This window comes from Caloenas nicobarica, chromosome 3, assembly GCF_036013445.1.
Source record: "Caloenas nicobarica isolate bCalNic1 chromosome 3, bCalNic1.hap1, whole genome shotgun sequence".
Taxonomy (NCBI): domain Eukaryota; kingdom Metazoa; phylum Chordata; class Aves; order Columbiformes; family Columbidae; genus Caloenas; species Caloenas nicobarica.
Genome location: NC_088247.1, coordinates 28,902,237 through 28,921,444, shown reverse-complemented (window position 1 = coordinate 28,921,444; position 19,208 = coordinate 28,902,237). Strand labels below are relative to the sequence as shown.

The following is a 19,208-nucleotide window of genomic DNA, read 5'->3' as shown; positions in this document are numbered from 1 at the left end:
ACCATGTGTCTGAGGGCATTGTCCAGTCTCTTCTTGAACACTGCCAGGCTTGGGACCATGACTGCCTCCCTGGGGAGCCTGTTCCAGTGTACCAGCACCCCCTAGGTGAAGAACCTTTTCCTAATGTCCAACCTAAACCTCCCATGGCACATCTTCCTGCCATTCCCTCGGGTTCTGTCATTGGTTGCCAGAGAGAAGAGACTGGTGCCTACCCCTCCTCCTCCCCTTGTGAGGAAGCTGTAGACTGCAATGAGGTCTCCTCTTAGTCTCCTCCAGGCTGAACAAACCAAGTGACTTTAGCCACTCCTGATATGGCTTCCCCACAAAACCCTTCACCAACTTTGTAGCCCTCTTCTGGACACTCTCCAGTAGCTTTGTATCTTTTTTATAGTGTGGCGCCCAGAACTGCACACAGTGCTGCAGGTGAGGCAGCACCAGTGCAGAGTAGAGTGGGACAATCGCCTCCCTCATTCATCATAAAAAGCAATCAGATTGTTCAGACATGGTTTTCCCTTGATAACCTATAGAATTATATAATAGTTTGGTTGGAAGAGACCCTCAAAGGTCATTTAGTGCAACCCCTCTGCAATAAACAGGGACATCTTCAACTGGATCATGTTGCTAAAAGTCCTGTCCAACCTGACCTTGAATGTTTCCAGGAATGGGGCATCTACCACCTCTCTGGGCAACATGTTCCAGTGTTTTACCACCCTCATCATAAAAAAATTGTTCCGTATATCTAGTCTGAATCTGTCCTGTTTTAGTTTAAAACCATTACCACTTGTCTTATTGCAGGCCCTGCTAATCACCCTGTCCTTGTCTTTTTCATAAGCTTCCTTTAAGTATTCTAATGCCACAATAAGGTCTCCTTGGACTCTTATCTTCTTCAGGCTGAACTACCCCAACTCTCTCAGCCTGTCCTCTTAGGAGAGGTATTCCATTCCTCTGATCATTTTTGTGGCCTTCCACTGGACCCTCTCCAACGGGTCTATATTTTTCCTGTACTCAGGACTCCCAGAGCTGGACACAGTGTTCCAGGAGTAGTCTCACCAGAGCAGATAAGAGGGGGAGAATCACCTCCCTCAGCCTCCTGGCCATGCTTCTTTTGATGCATCCCAGGATACGGTTGGTTTTCTGGGCTATGTTGGCACATTGCCAGGTCATGTCCAGCTTTTCATCCACAAGTACTTCAAGTCCTTCTCCACAGGGCTGCTCTCAACCTATCCTGGTTGTTTCCAGTTACCTTCTTCTCCTTCTATTGCCTAGAAATGGCTTCTAAGAGAATTCACTCCATGATCTTTCCAGGGACTAAAGTGAGGATTACTGTCCTGTAGTTCCCCAGATCATCCTTTTAGCTTTATGGGGGGAGATAAGTCCAATTTTTGCCCTTCCTAGTCTCTGGGGACCTTCCCAATTTCCATGGCCTTTCAGACATAAGAGAAATCAGCCTTCCAATGACATAGGCCAGCTTATTCAGCACTTTCAGATGAAGCCTGTAGGGTACTGAGTTACAGGAAATGAATACAAGAATTGAATACAGGAATTTATGTTTGGCCTTGTGTTCTATATGCCAAACAGAAACCAAGATAGATTATTGTGTCTAACCTTTGTGTCTAACCAAGTTCGCTATTTGGATATGATCTTTTGAATAATTTTATTTTAAATCTTGTGTTTACAGCTTCAGCAACAGGATAAGATATTCTGGTACATATTTTCTTCTTTGAGGAAACGTTTTATGTAGTACATAAAGGTTACTATACCATATGGTAGTGACCTCCAACTAGAAAGCTAGAGAAATGTGTTTGTAGTTTCAAACCAGTGAAGTTACTGAACACCTAAGAATCCTCTTTGTAAGAAAGAGCAGTCTCTACAGTGCATGCAAATTCCCTGGTCCTTAAGGAGACAAAGTCAATAACTACCTAATTTTTTTGTACAGATTATGCTCAAAATATGCGGTGTAACAGCCCATTCATAATGAGTGTTTGGCAACAGCAACTCTCACTGTGTGTACAAATTAAATCTGGTGATTAAGAACTTGGATGACAGTACACTCCCCTTGTTTAGTAAAATATAATTATTTTAGGTTACAGATCTTTGCCTTTAGGGAGGAAAATCCTTGTCTTTTGGCAAAGAATATCTAAATGTGAAGTGTTTGTTCTTCATGCTCATTACTGTCTAATTTGAATGTATTTAGTATAGCAATTCTAAGGTGATTTCACCAATGTGTTGTACAGTTAACTACTATTTATCTTCAAACAGAACCAGTTTCTTTTTCTGAATTTATAGGAGTCAGTAAAAGAGGAATAGAACTAGTTCTGCTTCTTATTTTTGACTGCTGAAAAGAAACAGCATATTAATGATGAATAGCATCAATGTAGAAGACATTGCTTTAAAAAGGATGCCGTTCATACAGTCATGGACATGTCAGGTCTTACACCAATTTCCTGTTGTACTCATTGCTTAAAGTGGCATGACAGATTGTGAGAAAATCTCACTTTGATTCACCATAGATTTTTCTCCAGGTTTCCTGCACCTTTATAGAGGTTACTAAATACAACAGCATTAATAAAGAGTTTTGAATTACTTCTGCTTCTTTTTGCATACATCATTCCATATTGACCAGAACAGTATCTTGAATCAGATTCTTGCACATAGTGTAGAATTATGGTGATGCATCCTCTCCCACATTCTCTCTGTAGCTGGTTGGTTTAATATTAATCATTTATATTAAGTGAGGTAAAACAAAAAAAAAAAAAATAAAAAGGAAGAAATCTTTTCAATATAAAATATCCAGTAGGTGAGCCATCCATGCATTCTCTGTTAATGTGAAACATTCTTGCTCCATATCAAGCAAATCTGTAAATGTTTGAGATCAGTTTTTCAATGTATTACTGTAAATGGAGTGAGGTGTTCCCTTAGACTCATGCAGCTGACAGCAAAAGCATACTATTCATCACCGCTCAAAATTTGCAAGCTAGATTGGATGGGGGGAAAAAAAAGTTGCATCAGAATAGTGTCAGCCCCAGGCTAATTAGTTCTTCTTAGAGGCATGGTGGTAGAGCCAGATACACTGCCACACTAACATGGCTAAAGTGCTTTTGGTCTTCCAGAGACATGTGCTGATAGCTCTTGCCTCAGTTTTCTAGTTTCTAGCATCCTTCAGTGCCTGACTTCCGTTGTGGATTTCATGGAAGGTCTGGTTGCCTCTCTCAAAGTAATAGATTTTGCTGAGGCATCCAAGAATATTGCCACCATTCTTGTTATTTCTGTCTTGTTGCCACAAAGTGGCAATCAAAGTAAACATAGTAGTAATAATAATAATAATAACCATAGAATTGTTTTGGCTGGAAAAGACCTTTAAGATCACAGAGTCCAACTGTTAACCTAGCACTGTCAAGTCCAACTCTAAACCATGTCCTAAGAACCTTCCTTCAGAAAACCTTGCCTTGCAAGCATAGAATCATTGCTAAACATTGTATGCTAATTATAGAAGTGTTCCTGGGAAGTTCTGTGGTTTTCCTTATGATCATGCTGCTATGTATACCAGAAGTATCTTTTTTTGAACACACACACACACACACACACACACACACACACACACACACACAGAGTATTTAACAGAACAGGAACATTTAATACAACTGAGACAATCCCCAGCTAAACAAATAGCAACTGAAATTATAACATCCTAATTTACCTTCTCATAAATATAATTTATCAGATAAGTGTTTCGGGGTAAAGCAGATATAGAATCCTTCCTTGAAGATTTTCTGAGCTGCTTGAAATGCAGAATTCAGGAGGCAGGACTATCCTGTGAGAACATTTGAGAACTTGTGGTCAAGTGATTATATCTAGATCTTATCTATTATAGTAAAATATTTGGTGAGAATTTAAATTATCTAGGGCTTCTAGAACCAAAATCAGTTCTTCACATTATACCTACAACAAATTCAAGAAAGCCCTGATACAACTGTTAGAGCTCTTTCCCAGCTGTTACTGCTAGCTAGGAAAGTCTCTGTACTTTTCAGCAAGTGTAAATTTGGAGGGGTCTTTGAATGTATTTAAGCATGCCACTATGCGTTGATTTAAAGGAGTTTCTATTCTGTAAGAGTTACCAAGGCCCAGGGGATTGAAATCGCAATTTCCACACAAATTTCTCTATTACCAATACTGTGACAAAGAAACTTTTAAGCAGCTTTAATGCTAGAACACCACAGAGGAACATTATGCATTATAATTCGGCTCTGTTCTTCTGTGATTGTGTGATATTTCTTTGAGATTTGTGTAAGTTGTAAATGTATTTAATGTTTAAATCTTTTACATTAAATTATTGTAGTATTTCTAAAAGGTACTGTTACAAATGAAATTAGGATATTTTAATAGCTATTTCTGATAGTGTGGGTTTTTTCACTGTGCACTCAAAAATTCATGACTGGGAACTGGTTAAATAAAAACAAGCAACTCATCACTTAAAAATCTGTGAATGTTTCTATCAGTCTCAGCAATAAAGGTCTAAAGCAATGACTGCTGAGTGATGGTTTCACTTGGCAGAATTCAACATGCTATATGTTAGAACAGTCACTGTGAAGTTGTGCTTCTCATTTCTGAAAAGCATGGCCATGGTAGCATCATGGATTTTTTCAGTTCTCTGTAGCTATCTCTGCCAGCAATCTCTGTCTTTTATCCTCAGCAAGATTCAGAGAAATAGGTGACTTCATGAAGAGTATTTTGTCCACTAAAGTAGAATGGGTTGACCTTTCATGCTAAGAATCTAGTAGCTTTTCTTAGGAATTCCTTTTTTTTTTTTCTTTCCTAGTTTCTAGTGGAAAAATGTATGGGGCAGCTCCCTGGGTCTCGCTGATTACTTGACTTGGATCGGTTTTATTTCCCTGCAGTCAGCCTAAAGTACTATTCTCAGTTGCCATGTTCTCACTTGAAACAAATAGTGAAGATCTTGTGCTATAGTAATTAAATGGACCAAACATAAGTGCCTAAATATGCTACTCATGGCATACCTATATTGTAAATAAGACATTTTCTTGTCAGAAATTAAAATTATTTCCAGTTCTCAAGATTATTTCCAAGTGTTTGTACTTCCTGCTTGCCTGCATGGAATCTCAGTGTGTGATTAGCATCAATCTAAATGGAAAAAAAAAAAAAGCAACCTACCTTCTTTGCATACTTTCTATTTTGATTTTTTTTGGGAGGAGGTTGAATTTGACCAGTGTTATTAAATAGCATATGAATTTTGAAAATTATTAGTCTTTGATGAAATATATGCTATTCACAACTAATTCTGCATATAACCATGATCAAATTCTTATTGCATTGTCACCTGCTGCCGTGCACTCGTTGCATACTTTCGATCTCATGCATTTTGCCATTAACCAGGCTACCAGGCCAAGCTACCAGAGGAAATTTCATTCTTGTAGTGGAGTAATTCAGGTTGGAAGGGACCTTGTGAGATATCTAGTCCAACATCTTGCTGAAAGCCGTGTTAGGTCTGGAGTGAGACCAAGCTTCTTAGGTGTTTGTCCCGTTGGGTCTCAAAAATCTCCAAGCACAGTACTGTTCTCATTTCTGTTGGGACATTTAAACTGTAATGTGAAAAATACACTACTTTATTAGTAGCAAGTATGATCTTTTATGTTCCAAGAAGAGAAAGACAAGTTGTGCTTTTAGCTATACAATAAACTTTACATTTGTTATCATTTGACTGTGAAAATGCAGAAGTGCTTCAGTTTTAAATAAGACTATTACAGACTACATAAAACATGCTTAACAGAGAAGAAAATCAAAAGCTATAAAAATAATAATAATATTAGCATATTCTGGAGGCATTCAGGTTATAAAGTGATGAGGTAAATGTATTTGTTTTTTTACACAAAGCGATTCTTATATTATTTAGAGTGATGCTAAAACATCTTTTTCTTGATGCCTTTACCATATAATACAGCTCTCCAATTTCCTCTTATTTTAATTTTATTTTTACACTCCATTTTACAGTGTTAAAATGGATAATAAACAGTGACTACTCTGAAAAAAAGGGTTATTCCTCTGTAAGACCATGTGTATGTGTTTATATTAATACATATACTCAATATACGAAACATATACATTATATATACAATACAACATACCAATACAGTTATTTTCTCTGTATTGAACTGTATTACTTCTTATGAGAGACACTTTGCTTCTTAGAAACTTGTCTTTCAGTTAAAAGTTTTAAGTTATCTTTTAGTTTTAAAAGTTTTTCTCAATTTTAATAAAATAATTGCACATAGTAAACCTTATGTTCTTTAAATAAAAGTTAAAATGTCGTAAATATTGAATTGATATTTGCAGCTTTTCCAGCTACGACGCAACCTCCCCTGGCAATATTGACAACTCTGACATTTTTGCCATGATGTTTCCAATACTCAGACATGAATTAACAGATTTTATTGCACTGTCTTCAGATTTATCTTGTTCTCCATCCCTTTTTTGTAAGTTTTTCATCGGTGAACTGAATCATAATTCTATACTGTGATATCTTTAGGTATAGCTTGATTTTATAGTCCTGTAATCCAATAAATATGATTTCTGCCCTCAGCAGGGGGAGGCCCGGCTGTGCACTGACCCGGCAGTGCAGGGGCTCAGCCTCGCCATGGCCTGAGCTGCGTGTCCCTGGTTTAACCCCTGTGCTGGGCCCAGTGACTGCTGCCTCCCTGCTCCAGCTTTTGCTCTAGAGATGGCCCGGCTGGGGAGGGGTGACACACACCCCCCTGACAGCCACTGCCCAGGCTGCCCTTTGTGTGCCAGGGAGTAGGAGGCTGGGTGTCACTGCCAGGCAACCTGGGAGAAGGAAGTGGGCTTGTGACAAGGAAAAGCATAAAGGGAAACCCAAGCAGAGCCCAAGACTAGGGGAAGAAGAAAGTATCATTGTTGTGTTCCTTCAAACAAAGAAATCTCTCACTAGGTCCATCACAGTCCTCCTGGCAAAGATGTCATGATGCTGACATACCCTTGCAATGCCTCTCCGACCACTCCCCATCTACCATTTTTGGGACAAAACTGTAGTGTTACACTTTAGACCCACAGGGAAGTTCCACCAGTGGAAAAGGTTAGAGACTGGCAAGGTTTGGGGGGGATTTTGGTATAATCATTTAAATGATTTTAATATTGATGCTTTTCAGTACTGATAATTTTGACTATCAGACTGCTAAAACATTAATAGGACTGTCACTAAATTATAGACGCTCCATATGGTGTGTTCCCTTTCACCTGTCACAAGATTATGAATTTTTGAATTTCTAGTATTTTTACTAGATAGTGTTCAAATCACTAAGATCTGATGCTTGATCTGATGCTATGACTAGGCACAGCAATAATCCAGGTAGTAATTTGCTTAGGTAGATTGCTCCTTCTGATGGTCTCATCATGCTCTAGTCTAGAGTTCAAATACCTAAAAAAAAAGATAGTACAAGCTACAAAGTGACATTTTTTAGTTTAATCCCTCTGGTTCTTGCATTCACTTTTAAATTAAATGGGCAGGTATATAAATTACCATGTTCCTCAGTCTTTAACCTAAAAATCAAACAATTTAACATATGGTATATAGAGGTTTTGTATATTTTTGAAATGTATATGTATAAGTTCTAACATGTCTTCTTACAAGTCTAAAAAGAAGTAAACAAACCAGAATATATACTATAGTAAAAAAAAGTGGTTTTATGCTCAGAAATGTAATACAGAATCACAAAAACATCCAAATATGAAATGTCGTGAAAATGTCCAGCTTACTGACCAAGAGGGGAAGATACAGAGATTGTCAGAAATTTCTTGTAAAAATAATAATCATTTGCTGTCTAAAAAATTAAAATTTTGCAAAGTTATGTGCATGCAGTATAAAGAAACCAACAAAAAAAGCAGGTGTCTTAAAGTAATGAAGCTGAATAGCTGCATGATTTTAAGATAAATAAATCATTATATACATTGCATATACTACAGAACTTGGAATGAGCGTATCAGTCATAGGCAAAATGCAAAAATGTGTAGAAAAACTTCAGAGTTGTTTTTGCTAGTAGTAGGATGAGAGCTTAAAGAGAGAGCATAGCTAATACTGCTTGTGCACCTCAGAGGTCACACGTCAGAGGTGTTTGTTGTGTGGTCCGTTCTTATGTTCACAGTGTCTGCTTTCAGCACTATTCTATTGAAAGGAAAAAGCTTCTGAAGAGCTCAAGTTTTGCAACTAGGAGAGTTTGAAAAAAGGTATTTCTAGGACCCACTGCCTTTTCAAACTTCCTCCTTTCCTATGCTGAAATACTTACAGGATCAAGTCTAGTTTCTGATTTTTCAGCTTTTTAGGTGCACTACAGCTTGTAAAAACTGAGATGTGGAGGGCATGTGTTTCTGAGGGAAGAAATGCAAAAACATAATATTTTTTTAAACAGAAGACTGAGAATAAATGCCCAGTGTCCAGAAGAGGGAGAGATGCTAGGTTGGATCTGAAGTTGGTGAGAAACATCCTTGAAGGTAGAGAAGGGTAATTTCTTATTTGGGTTTACAGTCAAAAAGAAGAAAATTGTGATGGAATAGGTGACACTCTCTATATTAGGATATGTGTAATTGTGCAAATGAGCTCCAAGAAAGGCTGAGGCATCCCCGATTAGTGAAGTAGGTTGATCATAAAAAGGGCATTGGAAAAGATCGCAGAGTTTTCTTTATTAAGAACTGATCCTTATGTTATTCAAATGAGTAAAAAAATAGCTGTCTCCTTTTCATCTTAGTGTTACACTCCACACTCTTGTCTTTTCACATCTGTGACATTTCCTTGCCTTCTGATACGCACGGGTGTCCCCAGGTTACCATGAACATCTCTAATCCCCCTATCACGTATGTGAGAGGTACTTTTCCCTTTACTTTGATATATAGAGGCATTATTTCTAGTATGGTAAATACGATCTGTAAAGCAGAGCTCCAAGAGATGTCTTCAACCCAGTAACACATCTGGCATGGTCAGACCTATGAAACAATTTACAGGCAATGTTTTAAGTAAGGTGCTAGTTCTCTGGTATTATAGTCTGTCTCTCACACCAACTTTGCAGAATGTTTGGTTGTATCATAATGTTTGTACGACAGGAAGATTATTTTTGTTAAAAGTTTTCATACTTTGAACAAAGATTGAAAAAGAAGTCAGGTTTCAAATTAAATGACAGACACATTGGAAGAGAATGACAGACTGTCCAGATTATGGTCATGAACAATTGCCAGCCTTTTGTGTCTGTGATGTGACAGATTACAAATTTAGTACATTTTGTTCTTGGAAATAATTAAAATGAAAATGTTTATCTGTAACAAAATGGATTAATCCAAAGATGCTAATGAATTAGTGCCAGGCATGTATTTGGTCTGATTTCTTCAGAGGTGATTAGAATATGAGTGTTGAATTTAAAGAAAACATTTTTGCATCTGAATATAAATTACTTTTTACAAAAACTATCAAAAATATATTAAATTACTGTATTTTGGCAAGAACATTCGAACTAGCTCCTACTATTGAGCAAGTTATTTTCTTTGCTAGAACTAATACTTCAAAATTTTATTATTTTTTATTTAGTTCATTTTATTTAATTCTTTTTGCTGTGTTACAGGTATTTGTTTTCATCTTTAAACCTATTGTACCAGTAATTACTGTAACGATTATAGTCTGTCTTTGTAGCAAATCTCACAAATTCCTGTTAGGGTGGGAATGACAAAATGGATTATTAGTCTCTACATATGTCTGAAACTTTAGCACAGGCAGTACTAAATGTCCATTTTGCCTATTAATATTGCTAAAGCATTCCTATTTAGGACAGAATATGGAGATATCACTACAAGGCATTTCTATTCTTTCCATCAGATTCAGTCTTTCATGGCCAAATCTCATCTTAATTACATGTCATGATATCTGTTTTTTTAAAGACACTAAACACAAAGTTGCATTTCTCTAGCTTCCCATGTTATTCTCTGCCTGAACTTCATAAATTTGGTTCCTGTATTTCAGATTTACTCGGAGATTAAAGACAAGACCCTTTGTGACATTAAGCATTCTCTTAAGAAAAGGTTGCCTTGAAAAGTGATGTACAGTATTCACAGCATTTGGACAGAAATTAAGGAAGACTTCTGTGATACATTCTCACTGAACTCTAAGGAGCAGGAAAACTGAGGCTGAGAAGAAAAAAAATATTTAAGGAAGCATTATTTATAGGTTATCATGCTGATATTAGGAATAGGCTTAATTTCATCTATTTTTAATGCTTTACAAACTAGGCAGCTAGTCCAAATTACTCATTTAATATCAATTGCACTCTTTGTCATCACTAGGATGTTCCAGATAAATTATGCCCAAGACATGACACAGGTCACCCTTTGAAGATGCTTCTCTCTTTATCTATTTTAAAGTGAATTTAAACACCTATCTTAAACTAGTTTCTTAATTTTACAATAGTTAAAATTAGGTGGGATATATTACGCTATGACTTCCCTAACACAACATTATCTGAATTCTACTCTCTTCACTGTCACATAAAAGCTGAGGAATGGGCAGTTACATTCTGTCCACCATCATTTCCAAAAAATTACATATCTATAGAAAAAAAAAATTACAACTTTTTTTATCTTGCATAAGCATACCCTGTCTAGGGTACTAAAAATAGTTACTTTCTCAATTTTATGTAGTTATTCTGAAGGTTTATTTTTTCATTAACTCATTACAATTATTTTACTGATTTTCCGACAGGAGGCATGCCGGCCTTTAGAAAAGACATGGGGCCATACAGGAAAGAACTATTTATTTGCATTAACAATATGTATGACTAGTTCTAATTTGGCACTTTGATCAGAATTTTACTAAATTCATTACTCTCTTTTTCCAAATCAACCAAGCATTTGGGCACTTCAATGGAAGTAGCCTATTTCCTTTAAGAGCTGTTGCAAAGTTGATCGCAATTCTATGGTATTTTACTACCATGTTCTCTTTTATTCTGACTATTAAATATGTTAAGTCATATCTGGTTTAAGTCTTCAAGTTACAGAAAAGGAAAACTTCTTTATATACTCTACAAGTTGATTATTTCTCCACAATTTGGTAATTATGAATATGTAATTGAGTACTTTTTTAAAAAAAAATAAATACTACAATTATTCCTGATTTTATAACTCTCCAAGGTTATAACTGTAAGTTCTTTTCTAGGATATAAAATACTTTTTTTTTCTCAATATGTCTTGTCTTTAGAAATGTATTTTTGTAATCATTTATTGATACATTAAATTTATGCACTGAGTCTTCTTTTCCCACAATGAAGTAATGGAATTTCACTGCATTGCCATTGGGCTCACTTAAATGTTCAGGTAAAAATTTATTCAATGGCCTTGAGATAGTAGATCAATGTAGCATAAATAAGAGAAGGTCAGAAATGCCAATCAGAATCTATTTAATTACAAGATGTTACTCATCTAAAGGAAATACATTTTTTCCTTTCACAATTGATTATGCAGTAATGGAAGCACATGTGAATAGGGAATAATTATCAATGGTTCTACTGAGGTGATTATAGTCATACCAAATTTCATTAACTGATTTTGGAATCTGCTACTGGTATATTGCCGAACTAATTAAATATCTTCCTAGCAATATACTTTTTTTTTAAATATAATGTAATTTGATTTCAGGTTTATTTCCATTAGTGGGTGTGTTACACCTATGCAAAGGATAGAAACAGCAGCAGTGAAAGCTACCAGTAGGAATGAATGTCATTGAGTTATTTATAAAGCAAACTATTTTAAATAATGAAAAACCTGACTGGAGCTATTCTAGGTTTTGCTTTCTTGAAGATCAGAAATATCTGCCTTAAAAAATCATAAAACAGTAAAATTATTTTTAAAAATATATTATTGCTTTCACATATATCTCACTATCAAAAGCAAATTACTAAATTTGAACTTAGAATCTCTAACTCGTGAGATACAGATTTGCACCTCCAAAGTAACATGTGTGATTAACTAGGAAAGTGAGTTGGTTGAGACAGAGCTAAATTTCTTCATGGTAGCTAGTATGGTGCTGTTTTGGATTTGTGCTGAAAAAAAGTCTTGATAACAGATCAGTGTTATAGTTATTGCTGAGCAGTGCTTACAGAGTCAAGGTCTTTTCTGCTTCTCACATGACCCCATCAGCAAGCAGGCTGAGGGTGCACAATAAGTTGGGAGGGGACACAGCCAGGACAGCTGACCCCAACTGACCATATGGATGTTCCATACCATATGACGTTGTGCTCAGCAATAAAAGCTGCAAGGAATAAGGAGGAAGAGGGGGATGTTTGGACTCATGGCATTTTGTCTTCTCAAGCAACTGTTGCAAGTGGAGTCCTGCTTTCTTGGAGGTGGGTGAACACCTGCCAGCTGATGGGTACTAGTGAATGAATTCCTTGTTTTGTTTTGCTTACATGCGTAGCTTTTGCTTTACATATTAGACTGTCTTTATCTCAACCCACAAGTTTTCTCACTTTTACCCTTCCGATTCTCTCTCCTATTCCATGCTGGGGTAGTGAATGAGCAGCTGGGGGAGCTTAGTTGCCTATGAGGTAGTGGGCAGTAGCTGATTACAAATAGACCTAGGTAGATGTTGGTTGTCAATCACTATTTCGTAAAGTACATTAAGGTGATTAGATGGAAGATGTGTGGCACTAATTTGCAGAAAAATTACAAGCAGAAAAGTGCACCACCATATCTCTCATAATGAATGTCTTCAAAAATATTTCAGAGACTTCTACATCTGGCATAATTTACCAAAAGCCCCTGCATTTTAATTTCATTTTGAGGAAATAAGTATTACAGTTAGACCACCAAGACATATATGATTTTAATTCTGTATTCCTTTTATAGGAAACCTGTGCTATTAATCTCCCCGCTAACTGTGCAAAATGTTCCTCTTGAAATTTCAGTTTCTCCATTTAACTATTTTGCTTGCAAGTTGACCCTCAAAGTCTTGTTGCCTTGCCACAATTACAGATGTTGTCGCTGCAATACGCTGCAATATAGCCATTCTTTCTGGCATTTACATTCACAGGTAATTCCACTGGGATGTTCATTATTGATGAATATAATGAACTACAAAAACAATGTATGTAAATAAAAACAATTTATCTGGAATTATTTATATTAATAAATGAACTGTTAGTTTGAGTTTAGAATTTAAAGCTTATTTGTATGTTCTGTTTTTACACAGGCGATAGATGTGAAATTAATATAGATGAATGTATGTCTACTCCTTGTCTCAACAATGGAAGCTGCATTGATGACGTCAGTTCCTATAAGTGTCACTGTAGGAGAGGTTTTATTGGAACAAACTGCGAGATAAATGTTAATGAATGCTTGCCAGATCCTTGTCTTCATGGAAGGTGGTTATTTTTATTTAACTACTATTATCTCCAAGATAATGTATCTAATGAGCAATATTTAAGATTTAATGATATGGGAAGGTTGATAAATATACTTTTAATTATGTTCTTCCTTAAAGAGTACAAGCACACTTAAAGATGACAGATGTTGCCTGCTTAAACTAACGTAATATACTGTTACATTATCTCAATTTCTTTTTCATTTTTGTTCATTAGCATAAGCCAGTTTTCAGCACATGTGAATTAATTAGAGTTTAATATACTTAAAAGCAAATCTTTAGCTGTTACATGCCAACAGGTTCAAATGGGAAGATGTCTTTTAATGTGAGAATCAATATCCTTATAAAACCCCTCAGCATCCATAATATACACATTTGATACTCATTATTAAAACTTATTAGAAGTACCATAGATTTCACTAGGCTACATCAGACCACTATTTAGAAATGTATGGAAAGATGCTACTACTGCTGAATCTAGAATGCCATAGCTTCATCTGAATAATACTATTTTGTATTTCAGATGTATAGATCTCATTGATGGATATCAATGCTTGTGTGAATCAGGATGGACCAGCTCAAGATGTGAGATAAATATTAATGTATGTCTTCAAATTTTATTTTAATTATAGGGGAAAGAGTAATATGCTCTTTGAAACTTATTTTTATTTAAGTAACTTCTGAACACGTCAGTTTATTGAAAATACGTGACTGAAATTCACTTGTTTGAAGTCAGTTCTGAAAATTTCATTACTTGTTACTTACATGAAACTGCATTAAAAAAGACCATTAAGAAAATATCTAAAGAACTTTAAAGGTGAAGCACGAACAGTAAATCTGAAAAGTTACAGCAAGCTAAGCCAACATTACCTGAAAATCATTTATGCCTCAGTTCAGCATGGATGACATAACTACCTAATTTGCATTGTGAGCCCCATTTGCTGTATCTTAACTGTATATTTGAATAGTAAACCTCAAAATGCAATGTTCTACACCAAATTAGACATGAGTCATCTTTCATATTTCTAAATCCACGTAATTCTAGAATTCTATGATATGAAACTGTGGTGTGTAAAATACACAGCCCAGTTTCTCCTCTTAAGTTCAAGAATGTTTTTGCATTATCATGGGGAATGGCTGTGCATAAGAAAACACGTGTATATGTGAGTTTGTGCCATGAAGGTTCCCGTGGTCAGCAAATCAACTTGTAGAAGGTGACTCCATCTGTCATAATAATGAACATTCTTCACAGTGTTGGCCACACTTTGGGGAAAGTATTGAATTAGTTTAGACTTTTTCGAGTTTGTTTGTTTGTTTTCCAAATAGAGTTTATTCAAATCTTAGGATCTGATCCTTTTAAATGTATTTGGCCTTGAGAAAGTCTGGCATGAGATCTGCCTCCCTTTGGGATGTCTGGCTTCTAATATTGTGCTTCTGAATTGTCAAAAACACATTCCAAAATGTTACCCAAATTTCTTTCTAACTTATGTATGCATGTAGGGACCTTTCACTTCTTATATATTGCTAAAAGTATTAGATAACTAAAAATCATATTACATAAAGTAAGTACGGTTTACAACTTTTCTGTTGAAAATGCATTACAGTCTCACATAAAGAGTAAATCTAGCTGGAATACAATTTCCAGTTTCCTTTAGAGAAAAAAAAAAAGTCAGAAAAAAATTCAAATCAACAGACTGTGCATCATGACATGATATTGCAAATCTGTATGATTATCAGCTGTTGCCAATGCTAATATAGAATACTCTTGGGTGATATTTTCTCTAGCAATATCCATGATTTACACTTTCCTCCATTTTAAGAGAATGAGAGATTAAATGACCTGTAGACAACTGCATAAAATCATATTCAAAAGATAACCACATTTCATACTGAGATGTTTAAAAATGCATAGATTAGAAATTCATAGGAAGAAACAATATACATACACATTTGACAGATAAATCTGTCAGAATGATGGCTTCATTTTTTTATATTCATTCTATTTACATGCAATGTGATCAGACTATGCTGCAGGTGCCATATTTTTAAATGCTCTACACTACATTTATCCTGGTCAGACATATATCATGCCTCTGCAAGTCTTACAGTGATCAACAAGGCTTTCTAATGCTCTAGAGGCATGCATATGTGGATAGACATGGTAGGCTCATGCTCTATAATTGTTTTCCTCTAGAATAACCTCAGCCAGTTCCTCTGTTTAAAAAAATAATCAGGAATTAATCCAGGTTAATATATTTCAATGTTTTCTGCACTTGAAGATACCTTTCTTTGTATTAAGGTTTATGCAACTCATTGGGTGCAGGTGCCAAGGTTTTATTTAGGGAGGGGGCTACAGGACAGCCTCTGGGAGGAGAGGTCAGGGGACGCCCCATGCCAGACACGGTTGGTTCTAGTCAGCTCCAGTCAACTCCAAAGGACTCACCACAGGACACAGCTGAGCCCCTAAACTGGGATGGTTGCACCTCTGTGGAAACATATTTAAGAAAGGGTAAAAAACACTGCCTAGCAGAGAGAGGGGTGAGTAAAACAACTGTGAGAAGTAATCTGTCAGACACCAAGGCCAGGGAAGGAGAGCAAAGAGGAGCTGTGGGTGCCAGAGCAGGGATTCCCCTGGAGAGAATTGCAGTGGAGCAGGTATTTCCCTACAGTCCATGGAGAGGACCACACCAGAGCAGATATTCATACTGCAGCTCATGGAGGACCTCATGCTGCAGCAGATAGGTATACTCTGAAAGAAGTGTAGCCCATGGAGTGCTCACACAGGAGGGAGGACCTGCAGCCAGTGGAGAAGACCCACTCAGGGGAAAAAATGTGAGGAGGAAGGAGCAGCAGAGAGGAGCTGTTACAAACTGACTCATTCCCCACTTGCCCTGCACTGCTCAGGGTGAAAGGATGAGGTAGAGGAGTTGGGAATGGAGGAGTGAAGTTGAGCCTGAGAAGAACGGGTTTGGGAGAGTTGGGTTTAAGTTTTGAATTTGTTTCTCACTTTCCAAAAATCTGTATCTAATTGGCAATAACTTAAAATAATTTCTCCCAAATTGAGTCCGTTTTGCTTGTGATGGTAATTGATAAGGGATCTGTCTTTATCAACCCATAAGCTTTGCCATCTTGTTTTCTTCCCTTGTCCTGTTGAGGGGGAAGAGACAGACTGTCTGGGTGGGCATCGCACAGCCAGGCAAGGTCAGCAACTAAGTTGATTCAAATAATCAACTGAAAAATGAAATATGTTTATGTATGTGTATATATATTTCCCTAGACATACTTGGATGCTTTTGATTTTTCATCTTGGATTTTTTTCAATCTTTACATGTGTTACAATATAGCTTGCAAGAAAATACACTTCAAGACTTTCTCAGGTTGTCTGACACTTCTAGGAAAAAAACCCAAATACTTTGTCTTTATAGCCTATAGCTTTTGCATATCTAATATGGGGTGTGGATGCTGGAACTTCCCTATCTGCTACAGTTTTCATTGGTTTTTCATTTATGGATTTCATGCACGAAAGAGAAAAAATATATGCACTATATGAATTAGTTGCAATACATTTGACATTTGCATATTTTTGAAGTTGTAAGATGAATGTGTATAACTGAAAATTGATGTTTTGTCTGATATAAGTAAACATATTGCTAACGTAGCCAGTAGAATATTAGTAATAGACATTATTTCTTACTTTATTTTGCTTTTTTTTTTTTTTCTACAACTGATGAGAAGTCATTGGCAGTTGTGCTTCTTCCACGCTCAGCCAAGGCTGTCTCATGCTGTCAAAAAGAGGGCAAAAAGGATTTTTAGTCTTTACTCAGAATGATACTCAGCTTGTTGGTGTTTCTGCTTGTATCTGACAGAAAGCTGTGATCAGACTGCATCCTAGAATTATTTTAATTTGTATCATTTTAATGATCTTTTCTCTCTGTTTTAATAAAAGACAGAAACAAGGGGAAGATCAGGAAAACCAGCTAATTTTCTACACAAAGGCATCACAGCTGATGCACATGTAGAGTCAGAGAACAATATTCTGCTAGTCCAAGCAAATAAGCAATTACTTAACAGGACTTGCCAGATTGCACAGAAGACATGATACTTGACAGCCCTATAATTATCTGTAATTTGATCGGGAAGAAGAGTAGGATTCAGCTTGCCTAACTTGAGGTGCCTTTGAGAAAGCTAGTTGTATATGCACTACTTCTAGTCAATGAAAATGTGGTGAATATTCAGTGAGATCTATATAGTCGTTCAGCTGATTTTGAAATGGATGTCTGCATTTCATTAGTGAGTCTAGACTCCATGGACTATGATTACTGGATCTTAATGGACTATAGTAAGTAAGGCAGAGAGTAGAATCCCCCTCCCCAGAATTCTCACTGTATACATGTAGCATATATCTGTATAGCAAATATAAGGGAATGTACATAGAGCCCCAGACGAGATTAATGCTCTTGTTTGTGCCTGTGTGGGACTTCTTCACACTCTCAAGTACTTTTACATATTGCTAACTAGTTTAAAGAGGGTTGAGTAAGGTAAGCAGTTTCTTCAGAAAAGCTAAACTAATGTAAACTTAAAAAAAAAAAAAAGTAGTTTATTCTTAAGATGCAGATAGGTAAATCTCAGAGCAGGAGGGAGATACCCACTCTATTCTGCAAAGCGTAAGATCTGTGATTACCCACCCATGGGATGATTTCAGTGTGTGTAACACTATAGAGACCTCCTGGCCCTAAGAAGTTTATTTTAAGTAGGAGTGGCCGAATTGGATATTCTATTACATGGAGAAGTAAGAGAAAAACAGGGAATAGAAATTGGAGAAGTAGAGAAATGGATGAGACCTAGAAGAATGTTGCAGAGGAGTTTCACCTCCAAAGTGGTAAGCCTTCTGTGGACATACCACTGATAGGAATATTTCTGATCTCTTACATAAGAAAAGTATATCAACTGATATTACAGTATGCTCTTGCATCTAGCAACAGAGAATATCTTAAAACCCAAGATTATTCAATTGTTAGGTACATAAGTAACTGGGTATATGACATCAAAGAAACCTTGGGTAGAAAGTAACCTGCTTTGCATCTGGAAGGATACTGGATTTCACAATATCTCTAGAGATGTTCCTTCAGTGTATTGGAAAGGAGCTGGTAACTGTGACCTGTGCTGATGAGCAGTAATGGAGGGAAGTGTAGGAGGGATGTTCTTGAGGTTATAAATTCAGTCTGGGTGGGAAACCATGGTCTAGGACATGCATCTAGCTTTCTTTGAAAGACTGCTAGTTCTCCATGAGATCTGAAAGGCAGACAGAGATTGAGCCCTAGTACATGAGTATTGTGCTGATATAGACAAAAGCAATCCAGATGCATTTAAAATGGAAAACCTTTTGAAATTGAAAGAACCTGTGTGTCGTGGTTTGATTGCAGGGTGACAATAAAACCGTGGCGGATGTATTGTTAACCTCCTCCCCCCAACTTTCCCCTTCAGCCCCTCCCTCTCCCCCCTTCCCATTAAGGACAGGCAATTGAGAGGGAAAGAATGACAGAGAGAAGGGAGTTGGAAAAAATTAAAAGTGTTTTACTAATGCTACTAATAAAAATAGAGAAAATAATACAAAATATACAAAACCAATCTTGAAAGTCCCGGCAACTGTTCCAGCAGATGTGGGGCCGGCACCCGAAGTCCTGGACTGGACTCTGCAGCCAACCAGAACTGGATTCAGTCTGTCCCTAGGCCTCAGTTCGCAGGGACAACTTGCAAGGTCCTCTCCCAATGTCGGCCATAAGGAAAA

General features: G+C 36.7%; 1 protein-coding gene across 1 annotated transcript in view; it reads left to right on the top strand.

Moving 5' to 3' along the window:
- Positions 1-19,208, top strand: part of EYS (eyes shut homolog) — an 826,250-nt gene that overhangs the window by 347,966 nt on the left and 459,076 nt on the right. Inside the window, exons 26-27 of the mRNA XM_065631328.1 lie at positions 13,250-13,421; positions 13,944-14,022. Coding sequence (XP_065487400.1) covers positions 13,250-13,421; positions 13,944-14,022 — 251 coding nt within the window. The remainder of the gene's footprint in view (positions 1-13,249; positions 13,422-13,943; positions 14,023-19,208) is intronic.